This window comes from Phyllostomus discolor, chromosome 3 (assembly GCF_004126475.2).
Source record: "Phyllostomus discolor isolate MPI-MPIP mPhyDis1 chromosome 3, mPhyDis1.pri.v3, whole genome shotgun sequence".
NCBI lineage: Eukaryota > Metazoa > Chordata > Mammalia > Chiroptera > Phyllostomidae > Phyllostomus > Phyllostomus discolor.
The window spans coordinates 52752869-52777523 of NC_040905.2; the positions used below are offsets into that span (position 1 = coordinate 52752869).

Here is a 24655-nt window from a genome sequence, read left to right on the forward strand (position 1 = left end):
ACTAGGAAAGAAGATAGGTGAATTAATATGCAGGAAACATGTAGAATATCACTAGTGGCATTCAAGATACAACAGAGTTTTCATAAACCAGTATACATTTCAAAAGTAGGTGACAGTCTGTGGCAGTGAGTCACATAATTAAATATTGAGGTATTATGGTGTCCTTTAAAAGGTGTTAAAAAATTAACCTGATACCATTATTAGCCTATTTCTGCTTATCTAATATAAACAGGCTAATTCAGTCTTGAGTAATTCAATTACCTCTTATTATGTGTAAATCTATCACTCTTATCTGTCTACTACTTTTTCATTCATTTATCTCAGTTTTGCAAAATACATATTTATTAAAGCTCTACTATACAGCAGGCACTTTCCTAGACAATGGAGATACAGGGATGAACAAGGCAGAAAAGATCTCAAATCTTAGAGTTCATATTCTAGTGGGTAAGCAAAGTATTAGAGAAACAAATAAATAAGGAAACACCATAAAGTGATAAGTCAAGAATAAAAGATGATGTGTTAGGTGATCAGTGATGGCCTTTCTGAGAAGTGACATTAAATCTGACCTCTGAGCGAAGGGCAGAAGTTGGCTCTTGTGTTAGGTTAACTGAACTGGTTTCCTCATGTAGCTTTCAGTCCAGTGGGTGAGAGACAGAGAAATAAAAACGTGATCATGGGTGCACAGGATTCAGTGAGAGAATCAAGAGGGAATCATACCCCAGCCTTGGGTTCAGAGAAGGATTTGCTGGAAAAGAGTGGGAGCTGGCCCAGTGAAGAAGGAAGGGAGGGCAGACCCAGAGACAGGAAACAGCCTGGTACGATTAGGGAAGTAGAGGCAGGTCAACAGGATGAGACCAAGACAGGAGGGATGGTCATGATAGGATGAAGAAGCAGAGAATTCTAGAATAGTTTGCTGAAGAGCTTGCTGAGAAGACATCATTCATTCAGTGAAAGGAGTTGTTCAAGGATTCTAGCTACAATCACATTTCCATTTAATGTAGACCATTCCTGCTATATTGTGGAGGGTAGATTTAAGAGGAGTCAAAACTATTGCCAAAATAGCAAGTTACCACAGTTGTCTAGGTGAAGAATGGTGCAGGTCTGAAAAAGATATGAAAAAGAGGAAGAATTCAGTTTATTTAGAAGGTAAAATTATTTTTGTGGACTAGTGATAATTAGATGTAGGGTGGAGGAGAGAAATAGAGTAGTTTTGAAGGTGACAGCATAGATAGTGCTCCTGTTAATTGAGATTGTACATGTCTCACAAATAACACCATTGAATCTAATTCTTCTCTTAAATTTTTATCAAAAATTATTCTTGCTGCTGGACTGAACTTGGGAGGACTTGTTTTGGCCTCACCTGCTATTACCATACTGAACCTGGTGGGCAAGAGTCCACCAGGCTGCAGGGACAGGACTAAAAAGGGAAAATCTGCTTCTGTGCTCAAACTGTTCCCAGAACTTCCCTGCTCCACTGCTTTCCTGGTGTCTCCTATGTGTCCGTCTGACTGCTGTTCCACAAAACGAGGAGCCCCTTCCTGGGCAGGGATTACCTCCCTCACGCTATCTAGCAGGAAGCCTCAATCTTAGCAGACATTTAAAAATGCTTATATTGGGAATTAATTTTGAAATAAATATAAAAGGCAAATAAACAGTAAAAAATTATAGCTAACATTTTAACATTCTGTTTGCATAATTCATTTTTACATTAAAAAATCATTTCACCTACTTTCTCAAGAGTGCACCGATACAGATGCCTTTAGAAATCATTCATACGCTGAGGGAAGAGGAAGAGCACTTCTTTAGTAATGAAAAAATAGTCAAGTGGGTTACTTCTCTTTTAACTAGTTGCTAGTCACCCAGCAGGTATTTCTGAAATTGTCCAGAGTTATCCCTAGAGTGGGACCAGTGGCAATTTGATGGGTACTGAGTATGGCAGGAGAGTTCAGGAGTCAACATTTCTGATCCTCAAATATGTGCTTATGCATCTTTGGTTGTGTTCTTACTTTTGTCAGGTTCAACAAAAATCCTAAATTAAGGAGTCCAATCAACATCAATTGCCAGAAGATTTTAGGCATCATTTACATAGTCAGCTAAAATAACTGCATTGCCTAAATTGTCTAAGTGGCCTGGAAATGCCTTCTGACATGAGGACCTGCTGTTCCGCTGTTCAGAATAACTGAGCAAGTGAGTGATGTCACCTGGCAAGTTCAGCAAGAAGAGCAGCTGGGCCAGCTGTGGCCAGGCCTCATGTGCCCTCCCTCCCCAGAGCACTTCTCCACTTTTGCCAAATCCCTGTGAATAAAACAGCTTCAAAATGAAGCCCTTCTCAGTCTGCAAACTCATTCTCGGGAGTGTGGTAAAGAATGGCATCGGCATTTTATTGATTTTGCAGCTGACAAGTAAGCAGTGCCTCAAGATGTCTCACATTTTGTTCCTGAGTGTGCTGATTAAGCCTTTCAAATAAGTGAGATGCATGGCTGAATCCGGAACAAGAATGTACAGCTTTCATTTGCTCGATCTCAATATCCAGACCTCTTCAGAGTGAAAGGATTTCAAATTAAAGCCGTGTAAGAAACAAATCTCCTTTAAACATCTCCAGTCCTCTCTTTCTGTGAGCACCTCATCTTCTTATGGGAGTGTGAGTACTCTGCTGTGCTTAGCATAGCATGATAATTGTGCTGAACACAGTGCTAGAGAATGGATTACTGGTGATCCCCAATACTGCAGAAATGAATGCTGATTCAAGCATAAACTCCCCACTGTGTCACTTGGACCACAGGCTTTCTTTTACCCTTAGCATTTATTTCCTTTTAGAGTTGTCTTGAGACCAGGGTCTAAATTGGTGAGGGAGAGATCTAGGCCACTATTCCTAGCACTGTGACCCAGGGGTTAAAAGGAGTCTCGATGTCCTTTTTTTTCTTTTAAGTCTTATCACCTAAGTTCTAAGAGGTTTGTTGATTTCTCTTAGACTATTATTTTTCTGCTGTTGAGTGGTGTCAGAAGAAAAAGAACAAGAGAGGGAATGAAGACAGGATGTGTAAGAAGGGCTGGTCTCAGGCATAGCTTAAATGTGCTGCTTTGGCTGTGGGGGACAGAGGAGACGGCAAGGGAGCTCCTGACACAGTGAGAACAGAATGTGGACATGCACAGCACAGCCTTCCCTTCACTCATCCTGGCACAGATTCCAAGGAGTGTGCCCTGTGGAGTCGGCCTCCTGTCCTGCCCTGGGCGTGATCACCTTAAAAGAATTTAGAGGGAAAATTCCATTTGGTGACATTTGTTTCTCTCCACACCTAGAGACTACTTCTTTGTATGAATGCACAAACTTCACATATGGCCACACTAACCTTGCTCAGGGAAATCATTGCAAAATAGTCAAAACAGCTTTCAAAAATCAGTTAAACTTATTTGGATCTCACATAAAATGTATGTGTAACTTAGAGAAAAGGTTATTTCTTTTTTGCATCAGATGAGCTGCTTAGCCTAGATAAATGCTAATTTTCTTGACAATCTTGAAGACTGATACTGTGATATGTGACCACTAAAGAATGTTCCGCATGCTATTAGAAACTGTATTCTATCATTTTCCATATTGGAAAGTTTATAGGTATCTAAGATAAATGATGAGAAACAACTATTTTTGTTTATATTTTGTCTTAGGTAATAAACTTCTTTAAGGTAGAAACCATGCTTTTTGCTTTTTTTTTTTTTTTTTGTATTTCCGAAGCATTGAACACATTGCCTTACAAATTTGTCTGTCCTCAATCTTGTGGGTTAAAGTAAATTAAAATAAATCATTGCTGTTTTGGAATTATTTCTCTGCCTTTACTGAAACTGAATTAGTCTTCTGAATATAGATATGATCACTCTAAGGATTCAACATACTGGGTGGGGATAAAAATCAGAAATCTTTTTTTGGCATTCTGAAATGCCTGAACTGTATGAGAATTAGCTCTTGGAGATAGGAGGAATATCTTGTTTACAATAAAAACCAGCATTCATAATATCATAAATTCAATTATCAGTCATCCAGCTATTTTATGTAAAATGTAGTTATGCTTTTCATACTATGTTATCTGTAGTCAGTTATGATATATTATCAGTTTAAATTAATTGCTTTGAATCCAGGAAAAATTAAACCCATGAAAAAAGTAATGTATAATAGGAAAGTGCCCAATAATATTTCCCAAAGTTAATTTTTAGCATATTGATGCAAAATGATGGTCATTGGTGTTATTTGAATAGTAGGGCCTATGGACTCGAGTATTCAAAACCCAAAATTCTTACTGAGATAATTCACAAAAGTCAAAAACATCTGATAAGATTCTCATCTTACCATAGTACACAGTTGTTATAGGATAAAAGAAGAGTGCATTTGAATTACTTTAGATGCATTCTTTTGAAAGAGAAAAGCACATGGGGTGTTCAAGTGCTGCATGCACTTCTGCAGCCAGGCATGATTTCAGTAACTTGTACTCAGGCTTCTACTTAAACTGCACAATTCATCTTCCACCAGCTATAAAGATAACAACATGGTCTGATGAAACATGTGTCTGGGGAGTCAAAAGCCTGCAATTCAAAAACCTGCAGATGTATCCCTGCTTCCAACAAAAGATCTATCTGCACAGGAAAGAACTAAAATAGGTATAATGCCAAGGTAAATGCTAAAGGTGGGACTCAGTTGCTTCAAGAAGCACGCGTTGAATACCAAATGTAAATATTCAAACACTGCTATGCAGAAGACATATTTTCACACTTATAAGTCATTTACAAATTTTAGGATTTTTTTTTGTAAATGTACATCAGGATAAGTACCATGAGGCACTGTCTCTAATGTTTTCCTTTAAGTAAGATTATTGGTGTGTCAAACACTACTTTTTACTTGAGAGATAAATCCCAGTCCCAAATCAAATTATTAGCTATCTAGCCATTTTTTTCTATACAATGCAGTTATGCTTTTCTTCACACTCAATGTTATATCAGGTCAAGTATGGAGACTCAGTGTCCCAGAGGTCAAAAGGAGTTCAAAACTGACACAGGAAGCCATTGCGGACTGCAGGGTGTGGCATGATAGGCCCTCTCTGCGGCTAGAGCACCTGGGGAGGTCAGTGAAAAAAAAAGGATGAAGAGTGAAATGGGACTTGAAGTATATAGTGGGCAACTTATTTATTTGAATTCTAGATATATCTACATTTTATATTCACTCCTAAAAATACAAAGAAATATTTGTTATATAGGAAATAAATAGGTATACCTATCTATATAGTCCGAGAAGTATTAACTTGGTGAAGGGAACCAAAGTTCTTACAAGTAACTTTAAAGCCTGCCTTCTAAATGACAACGTCACCTCCATTGTTTTTCTCCTTCAAAATTCATATGTATATACACACATATATATACACATATATACACATATATGAATACATGCATATCTGTGTATATGCACATACATGGGTATACAAAATCTATATATATACTTATAAACACATATATACATATATATATTTGTTAGCATTTCCAGTACAAACTTGAGACAGAGGATAAATTATTGATTATAATGCATTTACAATACTAATCAAGCATTCCTAGAGAAGAAAGGATCACAAAGGCTTTGTATATGGTATTTGCAATAACTTTGGTGGTTCTGAAAGGGACAAATCAATGTATAATTTTAAAATAAAATAAAAGTAAAATTAGTAAAACAAAGGATGATTGATAAGTTTTATAGAAAAGACATTCTAGGAGAATTTATTAGAGTAACAATTTTACTATGAACCTGTAGAAGATAAGCCACCTTTTCATATATTACCCCTTATTCATGAAAGAGTCACACTGTGTATTATAATGTAATGAATATAGGTCAACCTATTAAATTAAAAAATTAACTTTGCTTGTTGTCAAATTTATTACATTTAATGATAAGCTAGACCCTAATATTATGTCATCTCCAGGTTAAATGTTCATTCTTGTTAGACAATATTTGTAGAAAAAATAACTTCTAAAGTTTGCATCAAAGCTACCTAGTAATGCACACATACAGTTCAGAAAAGTAAAGATATTTAAAAATCTTAAATCTGGATTTAAATCTTCAGCTGCTAGAATAAGTGTAGACTATTTGCTATGCTCAAGAAAATATCCATAATGGGATAAATTGCAATTCTCTGGTTTGCTCAAACAGAACACATTATTATTATGTAGTTCTGCTTAATGATTAAATAAATAAATATGCTTCTTATAAACTTACATAAAAATACATGACAAATATAAAGTTTTAATAGCAAATAATCCTATGATTGCCTATTAGGAAGTTGTAAATTTTTAAAATGTACTCAAAATGAATTTCATGCTTTTTCTTAAACATTTACTTAGAAGAGCATTTACTATTTCTCTTATTTTGGAACTATGGAAGATTAATTTCTCCAGAAGCTTACATTTTACCATTTTACTTGTGTTGAATAGCTCATCACCCTGGTTTTATGTTTACAGGATCAACTAGGAATCAAGTGATGGCCATCAAATCACAAACAAACAATGCACAGTCACTAACCCAAAGCAGAGATGGACAAGTACTGTCATTTGTAAAACTTTCTATACGAATAAGGAGAATAATGACTATTTTTTCTTAGGAAGCCTTCACTTCAGTCAAATGCTTCAAAAATAAGGAAAGCAGTTGTTTCATAACTTAACAATTTTTAGGATACAGCATGATGTAGCTATTATTTTTAATATACAGGAATGATAAATTACACAAAAATAAACTGATAGAATAAATTTTACCTGGCATGTGTAAGACAATATTTCATTATTTAATATTTTTATTTAATTGTCCAAATCCTCTTTCAATAAAGAAAAAAATAAATGACTGTGTGAACTATAAGTGGCTCAGGCAGGGTGTTAAGACAACATAGATTTGGTGCCTTTGTACTTTCAAAAGTTATTTCAGCTAAACCAAAACTGCAAAGATAAAATGGTATTAAAATCACTTGTTTTATATTAATAGATTTAAAGGTCTACAATTTGAGTAGATTATACAATTTACAAAAATAAGTAAGTCATTTGGGAAATCCTTAAGGTAACAGTACATGCACATAACTGGAGGCTGCTGCTGTGTGTGAAGTGACTCACTGCGTCTTGGCTAATTTTCTGTTCTATCAGCTCATCAAGGCTGTCTCCAGTGTGTTTCTGGGTAAGGGCGTGAAGGAAAATGAAATACTCTAGATATCTTTATGTTAAAAAACATGGAGGATGCCAATATAGGGCAGAGCAATCATATGCCTACAGGGAAGAGTAACACTCACCTTAGGTTTTCTGCATAGGTTAGGACAGACGGTAAGCACAGAGTAAATCATGTGATGACAATAAATATGCCCTCAGTGAGTGGTAGCTCTGATGTTGTGGTTGTTACTATTTACTGTTACAAAGCAAAAGTTTGTGTTAGAAGTTATGGATGTGGGGAGACTGGCTTCCACTGTGACTACTGAGAGACCCAAGATTTAAACGTGTGTTCAGCCAGGTTTTACATGCACCCATTTCTTGTTCAGGAAGTAAAAGAGGAGTCAACCATCTATTTTCATTTTCTATGTAAAATATTATTTAATACAAATTAAAATATTGACATGAACATAATTTTTAATCATTATGTTATTGAAAATGATTCAAAATGTCATTTTCTTTGGGGTTTCCTTAATATCATATTCATCATCAGATATTTCTGTCATCAAAGCATTCAAATTGTCAAAGAAATGTTTGCCTGGGGGAAATATAAACTGTAGTTTCTTGTAATGACTGAAAACTAAATGATTCCCCATAGTATATTGCCAGACTCACTAAAAATAAAAATTACTAATTAAATAATGTCTTTTTAAAATAGGTCTACTCTGGCAGACACTTTTCCTCATTGTGGTACAAAATAAGGATCTCCTATGGAAAAGTCTCATATTAACTCTTTGAGAAACCCGATTACAGCTCTGAGAAGCACCTTTATAATCAAGTTTCTTTCCCAATTTAATATCCAAGTAATCCAATCCTATCTTTAGGTTAGATGGAGATGAAGTTTTAGCTGGTGGCAATTTTGTTGCAATAATCAAAGAAATCTCATTTCCTCAAGTCTATAACTGAGAGTACAGTAACAAACCATTTCCCCCAAATTGAATAATACCTAGTTGCCATATCTGCAGCATAACCTTTCGGTTTCTCCATGACTTACTTTCCCAGTCAGTGTGAGAAGAATGTTAATATTCATTTTCTCAGTTTTTCGAGGACACAAAGGGGATGTATGTAGAAGAAAATCATGAAATGCCACTTATCACCTAGCTGACTCTTTGCCTGATCTGATTTTGAGATATAAAAAAAAAACATGCACAGATACTGATACTATGAAGCATCATATAAAGAAAGTAAAATGAAGAAACTCCTCTGCTCTAAAGGAATGAATCTTTCTTTTCTTTCCCAGACATGCCTAAAGAATAAAAATAAAGCCTGTACACATTTATTACAAAGAAAGTATGTCAGGCATTTCAGGCTCAAAATAACCCACTCCATATTAGGTTTGTTCTTGATTTTAACTGGAACAACTGAGACTCGGAGAGGTTAAGTAATTACCTGGAAGTCACTGAGGCAGGCAGGACCTGGCCCCAGGTGTTATCTATTACCAAAACGTCAGGATAAGCGTCGTGAGGAGATGTGCTGAGGGCATTCTGTTTGCCCTGTATGACTTCAGCAGAGTGAAGAACTAAGGAAACAGGACAAGAAGGACTCTTGGTCACCCTGCTTACAAAGATACGGAGTAGTGAGGCAAGTAAGAATGCGGTGGTCTTCACCGTCGTTTCTGCCATAGCTTGTGGACTGAATTGATAACATAACGTCTGCTGTTATTCATCCAACGTTTAACAAATGTACTTGGAACCTCTTCTTTGTGTAAGGCTGAAGCATAAATCTTTTACGTTTCAAAATGGCGATGAGGTGGGAGTAGCTTAGTAGAAACTAATTTAATGTTAGCATAATGTTATAACTAGAGATCTGTAGAAAAGGACTATGGTGAACTGCCTGCCTCTGTGATTTCTTCAGCTTTAATTTCCCTCTCTTTTGCTGTTTAGTTTCTCTCTACAGTGTAAGAACTACTCTCATATTTTCACTTTTAAAAAGGCCAACTCTGACGTAGAACATTCTTCTCTGTTTAACAAAATGCTTCAGCATAAAGTGTATAAATTAGTGATAATTAATAAACATTTTTTATTTTTTATGTTAATCAAATTGATGAAAAAAACCTCCCCCCCCCCTCTTCATCTTGCTCTAAAGAATCCTTACTTAAACTCAAATAAATCTTGGCCATTCAAATGCCCAAGTTTGTCAAATATCCAATATATCCACGTAGAGATTTTAGGTGTTACAGAGACAAAGAAATAATATAATGAAGAAAATGTTCAGTCTTAAAAACTTTAGATCTGAAATGGGATTTAAACAACTAGACACACAGAAGACAAGCTTTAGAAAGAAAAAATGTAACAATTAATAAATGTTATAAGTATAGCCTTTGGTAGTATGCTACATGTGGTGGATTTTACTAACTCCATTTTATGAAAAAAGAAATCAAAACATTAATTTTGTGTTTTCTAAGTGTTCTTTTTAGATACATATTATTTTTGCAATCAGAAACAATGTTTAGAAAAACAAAGCGTCGCTCAAAGCAAGTGAAATGTCAAGTTTTCTAAGTCGACTATTAGATATGCTGTGGCCTGTTGCTAAATGCTGTAGAGATCCTCAGTAGAAACTACTTGCGAGATAATTGTGCCTAGAAAAAAATAATTGAACTACTTTCCAAATAAGTTGTATATGTGTGTGTTTGAAATGCTGTATGTTAATCTTATCAGTGTTGAATTATTCTAAACATATCTCCACATTTGTGTAGGGTAATCTTTGGGCAAATACAGGGGCTCCCACAGATATGGCTTGACATAAATAATGGTAAAGTGTTTATACTCACCATGGGAAATTCAACTGGACAACTGAATTTTTGCATCATTTGCTCTAGTGTTAACCCACCTTTTTATTCCATAAATTTAAAAGTAATTACTTGGATGGCTTAGCTTAGCTATAAATGACTGCTGGCAGTACATTTTTTGGAATGGTCATGATACCTACATTTCTGTGTCATTGTTAATAGACTTCAGTGAGACAAAGATCCCATTACTCTGTGCCATTTAAGCCTCCTGATGTCAGATACATTAATATGTTCAAATAAAAGGCATGCATTTTGGAATTGAGAAAATGAGGAAAGATGTATGATTTATGTTCATTTTCTCTTGTGGGCAATCTTTTTGTTCCTCAACAAATTTTTATTCCCATATTCCTACTATTCCCAAATGCACTACAATTAGGCAATCCTGCAACAGGTACAGGTAAACCAGAATGAAAAAAAAAAATCCTTCTTTAAGGTCACAGTAGAAACCAAAATTTGAAGGTTTATTACCAGACTGGAAAATGTCAAATGTCCAATATATCCATGCAGGCATTTTACGTTTTAGCTGGCGGCAATTTTGGAAAAATAAAGTAATGTTTTTCTGTTAGGCTGGCTTACCCAAATCATTGGACAGAACTTTATGTTGCTTTGTAATATTTTCAGGCAACAGTGACACTTCCCACAGGATATTTTTTTTAAAAGTTTTACTTTTGATGATGAGAGCAAACACCAGAACACAGTTAATAGTTCTGTGGGGATTTTTGTAGTGTTCTTTGTTGTGAATAAACTCACCTAAGCCAGATGAATAAAATCTACCTGGCTACTCAAATGGTTAGATGTGTATAAAAAAAACTTGTATTTTGCTCTGCTAGGAGGAAGAGTTGAAGGACACTGAATGAATTGTTTTCCTTTCTCAGGTACAATTTTAAGCTGATTACTTTTGTGTGTTATACATACTTTTCATTCTATAATCTACAACACTACTTATTATTCATAAAAAAGAAGCCACCCAAAGTAAAATATTGTGATAATTGAGAAATAAGATAAATTTTTAAAAAATTACAGTTGTCCCTATTTTTCCCCATTGCTCTCCCCTGCCCTGCCCACCCCAACCCCCCACATTCTGTCTTCCCCCACCCCATTGTCCTTGTCCATGGGTCCTTTATGCATCACTGATGCAAAAAAAGAAACAGAGTAAAAACATAGGGAAAAGCAAAAATTATATGAGAGACCATGTGACCCAGAAATAGAGCTATGGAGAGAATGAGAAAGAAAAAAGAAGCCCAAGTAGGACACAAGCCTTCTTTATAGCTGTGGTTCATGTGTAATCTTCAAAATAGCCCTCCTAATGAGGTAACTTGTATGGGTCTGTCCTTCCTGTCATCAAAACAAGCCAAAAAGTACAAGAGAGCGATCTCAGCATCTAGCACAATACCATTTTCACTGTCATATTGCAAAAAATCTAGGTTGTGAGATGGCCAATCTTTCCCACTTTCCTATTCTAGGCTGATACCCAGAGATCTGTGCAAACACATTCTCCCTTAAAGAAAGAAGACCAAGTAAATGATAGAATTGTAGCAGTCTGGAAAGCATACACTAATTAAAATAACTCTAGGTACAAGTATATTATGACATCACACCTAAATTCAAAAACTGACTTTAATATGTGTTTAATGACAATACCTTCATCTTGGTCTTGATGCTCTAAAACTGATGTGAATGGACACCAACTGAAAATATCACTAAGGGAACAGACTGATATTTTTGTTTGTTTTTTAGGTAATGTGTATTCTGCATTTACTTTGTGTTTGATGCTGTGATTTCAGATGACACTTTGTATACTAGCTGCATTCTTCTAAAGTGACTGTGTATTTGGTACTGACCATCCAAATAACTAAATTAATTATAAACTTTCACATAGATAACTACTGTTCTTAAGAAAATTGAAAATATCCTGTCAAAGGCAGACTTTAGACCTTTAGGCAGGTGGGATGATCTTTAGTTTTTCTCTCTTCCTTTGTTTCTAAATACAGGTCAGTGTCTATTGGCACCATAGGATACACCACCTCTCTGTGGGTTTACAAAGTTTCTAAACCTCTGCTGCTGGTGAGCAGCAGCAGTGGGTTCAGTAAACACTCAATTCTACTAACAAACCTAGGTAAACCCACAGTTAAAATGTTTCTTATGTGTATCATCTGCAATTTTACTTATATTTTTTACACATGGAGCTAGAGAACAATACTCAACAGAAAGACCAGGAATGGACATTTCATGAGAATGGCTCATTAATACCTTTAAGTTCCAAAAGCATCACCCAGAATATGCAGGAAAAAAAAAAATCTTTGAAACCAGTAAACTATTAATTCGGGGTTCTGAGTCTTTACCGTGAGTCCTTTATCAGTCAGGTGAAGCTTACAGAAGCACAGCATAATTATCAAAATATGTAAAAATGTGTGAAATAGTAATATATGTCCTTGTCAATTATTAACATATTAAATAATAGAGGTAGTGACAAGTCACTGTAGTTTCACATTAGTAAGCAATGTAAATTTCATTTTCAGATCTGTGTAACAAGTAAAATATGGCATAAAAATGCCTGTGGTTTCCACTAATGAGAGTCATTCATACTGCTGATACTATGATTCATCGTTGCCTATATCTGTAATTGATAGAAAATTCTAATTTTTAGGTAGCCATCAGTAAAGATAAACATAGGATTTTTTTCATTGAAGGACACAGACTCCCTGAATTCTATCTCCCTATCCTTTGAGGATCCTGTGCTTTAGGTTAAAACTTTGCATTTAAAGGGTGGGACTGATACTCTCTGGCTTCTCTTCAGACCATATAAATCTTTCACCTTTTTAAAGGGTGGGACTGAGAAAGGTGTTATGCACCTTGTTGGAAAGTGCTCATGTTCTGTTAAACTGAACACTATTAATAATGATAGAATCTGTGGATAATTCTAATGGGAAAGAAAATGACATTACTAAGTTACTGCTGAGTGGATATGAAGTGAATACTTATATAGCAAACAGTTGTTCTAAAGATGGTTAAAACTGTGTGTCTGCTGCAGTGAGTGTACCAGAGAAAATACAAAGTGAATCTTAGTCTGAACGAATCATCACAAATATCCTTGGATTTCTCGAAGCTAAGAGCTGCAGTTACAATGTCTGGGTGTTTTGTAGTGAGATAATAGTGCTGAGTATTTTTAGGCTTCCTTATATAACTATAGCTCTGTCTGTTTTTCTTGTCAGAATAGTTTATTTTCAGTCCCTGCTCCTGTTTTCCTTGAATTTTAGCATTGGATTTATTGACTTTGCTCTGGTTGTACTTCTTTTTATAGAATCATATTCCTCAAGTTCAATTTAGTTTTAAGTTGGATACTTTATGTGTCCATTCCCTTTGGAGCTCTAAAAAGAATGTGTATTATTGACCAGATAAAGCTATTAAGGTAACTATTATGAAATTTATTTTTAGGTCCTAGGCCACTTTAATGGCTCTTTGGGGTTTAAGATATGCTCAATGCAGAGCATGCCATAACCAGGGAGGAGAGGACTGTGGCTATTATTTCTTCCTCAGCTCTGCTCAACCTGCATAGCTGTAATCTGGCTTTCTCTCCTCCCACCCACTGCAATTATCTGGGGGCCCCAGGGGTTGAGACTCCAAATTTTAAAGAGTCTTCTTTAGGTATCCATTTCCTTGACCAGTTTCTGTTTTGGAAATATTTTATTCCCTTGCTTTAAGTCTTTACTCTCTATTTCTCTGATTATTTTTTTGTATGCCTGCATATAGATTTTCTTTATCTGCCTTAAATTCTATCTTTAGCAATATTAAGTTTTTTAAACTTTTTACTCTCTCCCTTTCCACTAACATTCAGTTTTACCATTTTGAAATTCTCATCTGATCCCTAAATCTACATTTCTATTATCCGTGCTTCCTTCAGCCATCACCTGTATTTTAAATATTACCTTACCAATATGCCAAATGCACCTACAATTCAGTACACCTGTCCAGGAAACACTTTTTTTGTGACCCCAGACCTCCGTGGAAGAAGATTGCTTGAAGATGGAATTCAAAACATGTACATGGCTGTCTGTCCTGCACGCAGCTGGAAGCCATCACTTCTAAGTCTGCTGCTTTGACTGAAAACTGCATCAAGGGGCATGGCAGTTAGTGTCACTGCCCAGCCGTCTCCCTGGTGACCAGTATGATTTTATTGCAACAGTTTGAAACCCTTCGCTTTTCAGGAAATCATAAAAAATTGTGTATGTTTAGTAAAAGATCAGAAACCATCTGTGTTCCTTCTCAAATTTGAGAAAAGCATTTGTCTCTGTTATTAAATGGATGGAATAAAAGCAGAAATTGCTGTGGTTTATGTCTATGATTTCCTCATTATGAAATAACCATTTCAATCTCACATGATATTCAGACCCAAAATGTCACCTAACACCCAAAAATGCTACAAAAACCTGTGGAGAGGATGATCACTGAGCCAGAGGTAATATTTTAACCGTGTTCCCCTATAGAGTCTGAGGATGACTTCTTTTCCAGTAGTTTTCTTGCGGATAGATTTTTGTATTTCTTTTTTTTTAACATTAAGGGATAGGGTGATGATTAAAAAAAATGAATTTTTGGCCAGAGAAAATTATAATATTTTTTCAATAATACAGCACAATTCTAAATTTTATGTGGGCGACATCAAATCATTTTATACTGTTCCCAAAGTCTCGGTGTCTCTGCATACTTTATCTTCCTTTGTCTTTAAAATGGAAAATAGTAGAGTGAGTTTTAACCTGGAGAATAAATGAGAATAAATTTTAGTCCCTAAACATCTGCAGTTTAGCACATAATTGGAATGAAATAATTTGAAAATCAAGAAGGTCTTACTGGATGTTTCCATAATTATTTGCAATCAAATACAAAACTGTCAGGTAATGAGAATCTGATTCAATTTGTTAGAGGTATTTAGCAAGTCCTGGAGGGTCTATTTGAACACTTTCCTGATATTTTTTGTCTTTCTTTTAATGGGTTGTCACTTGAAAGTACAACAGGTGAATTTTTAAAGTGTGATATGTCCGTACAAAAGCATCGGGCAACATCTGGAAAAATACACCCAGAGGCATCTGACTGAAGATAGAACCTCCATGTCAGACACAGAAAATCCAATTTGGTTTTGTCATTGAGTCAATTTTTTGTGTTTATTGTTGCAAAAACTTCATTGTGCAGTAATGTTGCAATCATTTTCTCCCCTGAGGGGAACTGATACAGTTGCACAGTATTCTGTTTGTTTAAAAAAAACATATTATCAATTAAATTATAATAATTATCAACACTCAACTACTTATGATTATAATTATTTCCATTTATATCTGTATATATTTATGGGCAGGCATTAAAATGATAAATCTTAGATATAACATTATACAATTAATCCTGAAAATAAACTTTCATTAATCCATGGTCTATTTTTTAATTTTTATTATTTTCACAAAAGGAGACAGCCTCAGCTAAAACATCCTTCTCCTGTCCTATTGGTGTTCTGGATTAATTCCTATTTTATGTCATTAAGAAAATTAATCTTAAATTTATTTTAGGCAATGCTTTCGAAGACAATGTCATTGCGAAAGCATGTCATTTCAAATTTCTAAAACAGAGCAGACATTTTTTATCTGGAATGAAAATAGGATTAGAGTTAATGATTATTTTTCTTCATTTCTCTTTGATTTCTGGATACCTTTATAAAAGTTAGAGTCTATTTTGATGTTTTAGAAGTCACTGTGGTTGCAGAACAAGATAGTTTATGAAATGGTTTTTAATATATAAATATTCCTTGCCATCCACTGGTCTGAATCTCATATTGGCAAGACCTTCAGGGTAAGTGATTATCCTAAAAACTTCATCACATGGTAATTACACGGCAGTCAAACTCATCCATTAAATATTAAGAGTCTTATGGACAAAGAAGTTGTCCTTTTTGTTTTCAAGTTATAAGGGAAAGTTTGTTTAGAAAGTCACAGAGATAGAAGTGGCCCATAGAAGAATGGGCTCAGGACATGTTACAGAAAAAGAAGGAGGCTTGGAGTTCAGGGGAGACAGAAGGAAAGAGATGGATGTCCCTTGAGAGATGAAAGAGGGAGGGGATTTTGAGCGTGTTCACTAGTTAGAGAAAGAGTGAGACAGCCTGTATTGGGGAGATATGGGGTGGGGTAAGTTTCCAGGATCTGTTTATCCCTGAGCATATGTCCTTCTCATAAAATTCTCACCTGCATCACTCTTCCTGTTTTGATTTGGTGCTTGCTGTATACTCTTCTGGTCTTGGCATGAATGTCACTTCCCCAGATCCCCCGAACAGAAGAGGTGCTCCCCTGTGGCTGCTTCTTTTCATTAACCACCCATTTCATGTTTATAATTAGCATTAAGTAATTCTTGGTTTTCTCTCCCATTCATTCGTATACTCCACGATAACAGAAACTGACTATATTTTAATTACCAGTGTTGCTCCAGCTGTAGAAGGTGGCTACTCTTTGATGTAATTAGGTGAATGAATTCTTTTCTATATGTTCTTCAAATCCCTTACATAGCTATGTTAAGAAAAAATATCAATACATATTTGTGGCTATTTTATTTGATTGTGTAATTGAACACATTCACACACAGGAGTCATTTAATATGTTCATATTAAATGTATGTGTGCAGTAATTCGCATTTTGACTTCCTTATAAATACCTCTTAATTTTTAAAGTATTTTATATCAGAATCTCTTTATATTTTGTTTTTGGATCTATGTCTCACCTGAATCTAGAAGGGTAGGAATTCAGTGTTTTACAGTATGGAAATATATAGGGTAGTTCCTTTTTGAGCAACTATATAGGCAAGAAAATAATGGAATTATTCATTCCACAGTGAGTTTCTGTTCACCATTCACTAAATGCTTCATCTACTAATTGTGACAGCTTACAATAATTACAAACATGAAACCTAGGTATAAAAATATTAGGTTGTTGTGGTTCAAAGTATGTTGTGATGTCATGTTTTTCAAAAACCAGAGCAATTTCTATTTCCCATAATGGTTTTGGTTGGTTTAATAATATTCCTTTATTAAATATACATTAATACTAAAGTATTTCCTGAAGTTATATACTTATAAAACATAGTTTAAAAGCCCAGCATTTAAACTCCAGTTCTGTTTGTACGCAAAGCCTGCACTCTTTCCTCGTACTCTCAAGTGTAAGTGTTCTTCAAGTGTATGGTGTAATAAAGAGTCCCTTTCATCCTACAAGGGCCAGGATCATCAGGAGCTGTAATGCTTGCAGTTAAGGCCAGGCTCTGCAGTATACTAGCCATGTGAAGTTAGGCAAATTATTTAATTACTTGGTAGCACAGTTTTTCTGTAAAATAGAACTGTGATAAATAAAACCTAGTACAAAGAGTGTTAAGAGGATTATATGAATTAACATTTAAAGTACTTAGGACAGTGCTTGGCACCTAGTAACTAAAGGTCTAAATGAACATCAGGATAATCCTATGGCAGTTAGTTGGTGTCAAAATAGTTGAGTATCTGCCATTACTTACAAATTTGTCTTTACAAAAGCAACAATTACAAGTGTTGAGAAGAAAAATATATATCACAAATTTAACTCTAAAATGTTTTAGCAATTTTCATTGAGCCTGAACGTACACAAATGAACTTGGAAATGCACACTAGTATCAAAAGAAAAATGCACAGGTACATTTACATAGCATATATTATACATGTTTGTGTATTTGTAAATGTTAGCTCATTTGTAATGAAAGCTTATAGGGCCATAAATGCTCAAGAAATGAATATAGGAAAATATTTATAGTTTTCAAAATATACACATATATCATTGCCTTTTGCCCCTATAAATTTATAGATATAATTCTGAAAGAAAAGTGTTAAAGAATTATCTATATTCTTTTATTAAATTATTTAGAAATGAATAATTTTGACATTTAAAAACATTACTCTATCCTTAGCTGAAGATTTTGGTTTTTATTTTTTACTGATACCCTCTGAAATCATTCAAGTCTCAATACTTTGCAGCATAATAATTCGGGGATGATGCATTATGGGAGCTCCCTTGGTAACTGTCTCAATTTCCATAAATACTCCCAGCAATGGAAATGAATTTGAGTACTATTTCTGAAATTTAATCATGTCACATTTAAACACTCAGGAGGGAACTGTAGATGGCTACTGTGGGCCCCATAGGCCAATGGATGAACACAGTCCTAGTTATTTTTAGATTAGTTAATGAAAATGCTAACAATTTCCACTGAATGCACTCTAGTTTAAACATCATGTTCTGCTAAATGTACATGACAAAGCATATCTGCTTTTATAAGAATATGTTTTCATTCCAGTCATGACCATTTATCTTTCAAGCTGTTTATGAAAATGTCTGTCTAAACACTAAAATGTATGTCATTTAAAAGCAATAAGAAAATATAAATTAGAATTTTAATTAGAAGAATTGCTATAATACTATAATGAATATTATGGGAACAATGAAATGATTTACACATATCAATCAAAAGTAACTTTAATCAAAATGAAATGTAATCAAACTTAATTAAATCTCCTATACTAAATAAATAAAAAATAAAACCAAAAATAACTGAGATCTGCCAAAGTCAGTGAGAGGTTATAGGAACCTTATCTAGAAATCTAAACTGAAATTCTTTAAATGGGATGATTATTGCTTTCACCCACCGACAAACATATTTAGTAAATAATTAGTGTAAAAATTACAGGTATATTTTTGCCAAGTATTATGACATTTGTTATTCATTTGATATAACTATGTTATTGAAAATGTTTAATAAGTGATTTACATGATATTGTTACTACATAATTGGGCATCATGTTATGATAGATAGTTAGATATAAATTTAATTATTGTAAAGTGAAATGCTTACTAGCTATAGTAATTTCAGAAAAAGGTGACTTATATGATCCAAAGAGAAACAAGAGTATATTCTACTAATTAAAGACATATGATATACTAAAGAATTTACATAGATTTTTATATATTTATTAAAGTAGTATCTCAATATAAACATCTTGCATTCTCATATCTGTTGATTAATTAATTGATATGGATGAGAAATAAATAAATGATCTAATATCAATTATCAAGATGCCTGCATGTCAAAATGGCATAACAAGAGAAAGAGGGACCCTATTTAGTTCTTTCATTACAAATCCATCTGCACACCCTCACTGCAAAACAGAGTTATAAAAGCTTTTATCAAGGCAAAGAGAAGCTAGTCAACTTGCAGTATCATTTAATGAGTACCAACTAATATATCATATTACATTTTATTATCCTGGAAAATACAGCTTTATAATACTGCTGAAACACAGGAAGTTGGGCAAAAAATAACCTGATAGAAGCTGAAGACACTGAGGAATTAGATATCATCCCTACACCTGAAGATCTCAGAGTGCTACATTCATTCATTCATTCATTTAGCAAATATTTATTGACCACTTACTATTTTCCAGTTCTATTTAGGCAGTTGTGATTAGAACAACAAAATCTTTCCCTTGTGGAGTATATACTTCATTGGAAAATTGGTCAATAAACAATATTTAAAAGTAAAAATCTGTGTTTGTGATTAATGTCAAAGAGAAAAACTATAGCAGAGCAGAGGGTGAGTGTGTGTTCAGAAGCATTGTGGCAGGGGGGTGGGTAGGTCAGGGAAAGCCACACTGGGAAGATGTTTCTATGCAAGAACCTGAAGGAAGTGAAGGGTGTTTGTAATAAACACTACAGGCAAAAGGGGGCAGAAAAGGAAATGCTCTAGGACAAGAATGTGCCAGGTGTGTGCCAGGACCCGCAAGTAGCAGGAGCAGTGCATGAGAAAGTCAGAGTCCTAGGAGATGAGGTGAGAAGGGAGTGAGTAGAGTGGAAATACAGCGAGATTCTGCAGGCTTCAGGAGGCAGAACTGTAATTTTCACTGGCTGAGATCTGGAGCCAGTGTAAGATTCCGTGCTGTGAGGTGGTGCACTTTGACTTTTCACAGCTTCCCTTTGGCAGCTGAGTTGAGAACTGACTGGGGAAGGAGCACAGGCAAAAGGATGGTTCTGTTCAGTAGAATTGTCTAGTGGGAACTTTCATGTCTGTAAACAACTCTGTTGCCTCCTTTGCCGTACAATTTTTTTTCCCTGTAAAACAAATTCCTTCTGGAGCAATCGTGGGTGTGTGTACGTGGGTGTGGGTGTGTGCATAAGTTTCCTGGGAGCCTCATGATTAGCGTGGAGCCCTGGTTTAACAGCTCTCACTCCTTTTCCTTTTCTCCCTTTTCTTTTCTATGTTCTTTATAAAGTTTGCCAGCCAGCCTCTGCTCCTCTTTAGCACTTCATCCTTTTCTGTTTATCTATATTGTCATTTTTTTGTGCCATTCATCTTCCAGTTTGCACTTGTGTCATGAGAGGGACGAGAGATACAAGGTGAGTTAAAGAAGCATACAGGGAGATGCATGGCCAGTCGGGGTTTTCATCACATATCTAGTACTCTTATTAAATAGTCATTTAAAATATAATTGTAATTTTCATATTATAAAGTTATTGCACTTTAAGTTTATTTTTAATGAAAATCAAAATATTTAGAATAATAATGAAGACACAGTCATAATATGAAATATATTCAACATTAAATTACTTCCTTTGTGTTAAGGTTCTGTTCATATTCTTCCTGTTTTTATCTGTTGTATTTAATTTTATTGAACTGAGAGGTATAATAAATTAAGGATAAATAATATTTGTTTTCATGATTACTGTATATATTTCTCCAGTTTCTTGTGCTGTATACAATACTATTTTTGGTACAAATATTTTAGTGTTCAAGTCTATTGTAGTCCTTTGCAAAATCTGCTATTATTTATTATTTTGGAGATGTGTTGAGAATCATTTCATCTTAAAATATACCAGAACTTAAGTAGAATATCAGTAGAAACAAGAAAAAAGTGGGACAAGTGAAGCTGATATGAGTGCAAGAGCCCAAGACTAGACCAAAGACAGTTGGATTTGAACACAATGATAACAGCATTTCAGTATGGGTGTCTCCTGATGCTCCCAGTGGTTAGTTTCTACCATTCTTCCTTCCCTCACTCTCCTGAAATATCTGCCAAAACAAATGCCTTCTCTACCATTGTTTCAGGGATAAGCTGACTCAGTGGTATGACTGTGGGACAAAATTCAAAGCCCAGAAAATAAATAATCTTACTAAAGAGTGAGAGCTGGCACACTGATTATAACCTGTGTGATATAAAATCTGAAGATACTAATCTCAGTCAGCTTAGAGCTGGCACTACCTGTCGGTGTTTCTATGTGCCCTGTTATAAGTGAATGCTCTATGTCCTTCTCCAATTATTCTTTAGCTTAGAAAAATTTCCCTTATCCAAGGTATTTCTTTGATACTCAGATTTTCATTATTTTTAAAAAAAGTTTTTCAGGACTAAGGTAATGAGCATCTCTAAACCATCATTTCATTCATATATGTAATCCAAAGAAACTCTTAAATACTTTTCTTTTTTTTATTTTATAAATTACCATTGTTAAAAGGGTGGGAGAGGAGGAAAGTGAGAAATGAAAATGTTACTCTAGCTGAAGAGGAAGGAGTGTGTTTATGAGGGCGTGTGTATGTGTGTGAGGGAGTGGGTGTAATGTGCTTTGGTGTTGATTCGTTCGACTCCATATGAAGGGACATCTCAGTTTAGAGGGAAACATTTTGAACTTGGAATCACAAGAGCTAATTCTAGATTCTTTCTAGTGCTGCTTCTGTCACTAACTGTAAGAGCCTGGACAAATCATATAACCTGTGTGTCTCAGTTTCTGCATCTGAATTCTAATTTGCATTTGCCTTCTGAATTTCTATAATGTTGTGATGCTCTAACACTATAACATACATCAAAGCGGTAGCATGATGAAGTGCATATATGTGCTTACGAGTTATTGAGTTACATCATTATTGTTCTCATTAGTTTATATTTGTGCCTAATTCTTGTCTCATCCCATGTTCTGCAACACTGTTTCTATCTTTTCCTAGTCTTTTGTGCTTCTCTGTAAACACTTCAGGTAAGTTACTATTCTAACATTTGCTCCATAGTCTTAAGACTGTCTTAGGCTTCCAAGAAGAAAAATTGTGTGTAATATTTCTATTAATGTGTTGGCCAGCTCGATATGAATCCTCTTTCACCCTACCTTTTACTTGTGATAAAGGCTCTCTGGCTTGGGTGCACTGAATGTGTGTCCAAACCAGATCACTCTGGTGAAAATTTAAGCCACGCTCATACTCAAAACCCAGAGTGGAATTCCTGAGAAAGATGTGCTTGGGGTTGGAGGAACTGTTGCCCCACTTCCAGACCAGGAGGTAACCACTCCTATGCCCATCAGGTACTGAGATTTATCCTGGAGAACATAGGTACATTAATAACAAAAACAAATATTAAATGTGCAATTTCAATAAATTATGAGTTCTTGAAGTAAACCATACTGATGTCAGCTCAGATTCCATAACAAATGCCCACTATGCAAATAAAACAATATATAAATATATGTGACTACTTACTGTATTGACAATTTCTTCCCATGAATTCACCTGGGCACTCACAGGAATAGTTAGCAACATGATCTGTACATATTCCACCATTTTTGCATGGCTCAGCTTCACATTCATTTATGTCTGTGGAAAAAAGAAAGAACATAGGAAGTGAGGTATGGTGAAGAAAGGATTAGTTATGGAAGGTTTGGGGCATTACAAATAAAACAAAGTCTAAGTAATGCACTTACATTTTGTGTGTGTTAAGCTTGAGTCAGTAATACAAATGCTTCTTAAATTTATTAACAATCAAATTAAATCAAGTGCCAATGGAACTGAGAATCTAAATGAAAGACCCACATAACTAAACCACTCTCCAATCAGAAAATAAATATGAATAGTGTGGAGAAATAGTCAGTGTATCCTTAGAATTAAATCAAACAAATTAACCCTGATAGAAGGATGAATTGGTATCACTTATAAGATCTAGAAACCTCCCCTGTAGCAACAACTGCCAATTAACACTGTCTCATTTCATCTTAATTCATTAAAATTCTGACAGAGATGTTTTAGTTTCTAAATAGTTCTCCTTTGATGAATGCGATGAGAAACAAATTAGAGTTAAAAGCTAAAACTCATTACATGCAAAGTATAATAAATGTAAATGATGATCACTTCCTAATCTCATTCAAGGGTTTCTAAAGTTAGAATGACTATAGCAACTTACCCTTGATATACTGTTATTATACCTGATGCAAAATCATTGGAAATATAAAATGTTCAGCAAATTTTACAAATTTCTCTTCTAATTTTGGACAATGGAGATAGTGAGTGTGATTTTAAATAAAAAAGAAATAATAACAAATTCAGTCAAATATTAGTCACTAATATTTGCAAATCATTCCCTCTCAGCACAGCCCCACACAGGGCTCTGCGGGAGCTAGTGAAGTGGTCGGAAGACACATACCGCCCTTGCTTTCTCTTCCTGTCATCTACTCCAATAAACCCCCGCCAGCCTTGCTTCCCACGATTCTATTATTTTTTCAGCCTTCTTACAGACCTGAATGATGTTACTTAGGAATTGTCTATGCTCATGCCTTTCACCTTTCACCTAGTCAGACTGTGAGCTTTACTAATAATCTAGTACCTGCCTCGCATCGGTCTTTGCATCTCTACAAATGACTCACACTTCTGGTGAACACTAGTGCCCAATAAATCTTTCCTGATATTTCAAAAAAAAAAAAAAAAAAAGACAACAAATAGTGGTGCAAGCTATATATATATATTTTTTAATTTCAGATATGGAATGTGCCTTCTGATACACTACAATATGTCAAAAGGTATTTCTGAAGTCCTGGGTTTTCATAGTACTTAAAGCAATATATATGACAATTAAATTACCTCTCAAGAAAAAAACAAGGGCAAAATACTAGAAATGTCTTAAATTTGCCCTATGTTTTATTCTTTCTTCTAAATAGTAGCTAACTTTCTTATATAATATTTAGCTCTTTTTAGTCATATCAAAATTTCAGTCAGTCTACATTGGACTCACTCAAAATATTTTCACTAAATTTTGAAAGAGGGACAAAAGTCACTGTGCTATTTATTTTTTGCAAGCTCAGTGTGTCTCATTATCATATCTACTAAGGTTTGTTTTCAAAGAGAAAATGTCAATGGCTGATAAGTCTTTAGGTCTTAGAGAGTGAACTGCCTAATTTTATAAGTTAGATATAAAAAGTTATTCTTTGATACACTGATACAAGAGAAACTGAGTATTGATGACTGAAGATCACATAAAAGAAATACAATATGATCTTGGAATTGAAGGAAAGGTTTAATTGGGATTAATATAGTCAGGATGAAGATGGGATGGATTTGCAAGCAGGAACTAAAATGAGTCACAAAGTTGAAGAGGACAGTTCGTGGGATGATGGTGTGTTCAGGTGTAGGAATAGCCCAGTTTGTCTGGAGAAGAGAATAGGAAGAGAAGTACTGGAGCCCACGTCTGAGGATGTAAACAGGGAGCACGTTATAAAGATACTTCAGTGCCAGCTGAGGGAACTTGCTTTTATCTTTTAGCAGTGAAGGCCTGGAACTAGATGGGAGGGTGTTCTCTGAACCCATGAA

General features: G+C 34.9%; 1 protein-coding gene across 3 annotated transcripts in view; it reads right to left on the reverse strand.

Annotated features, from left to right (window-relative positions):
* Window positions 1-24655, reverse strand: part of EDIL3 (EGF like repeats and discoidin domains 3) — a 397987-nt gene that overhangs the window by 131281 nt on the left and 242051 nt on the right. For all 3 annotated transcript variants that reach the window (XM_028525846.1, XM_036020498.1, XM_028525854.2), the window contains one exon: window positions 22559-22672. In XM_028525846.1, the coding sequence (XP_028381647.1) occupies window positions 22559-22672 (114 nt within the window). The remainder of the gene's footprint in view (window positions 1-22558; window positions 22673-24655) is intronic.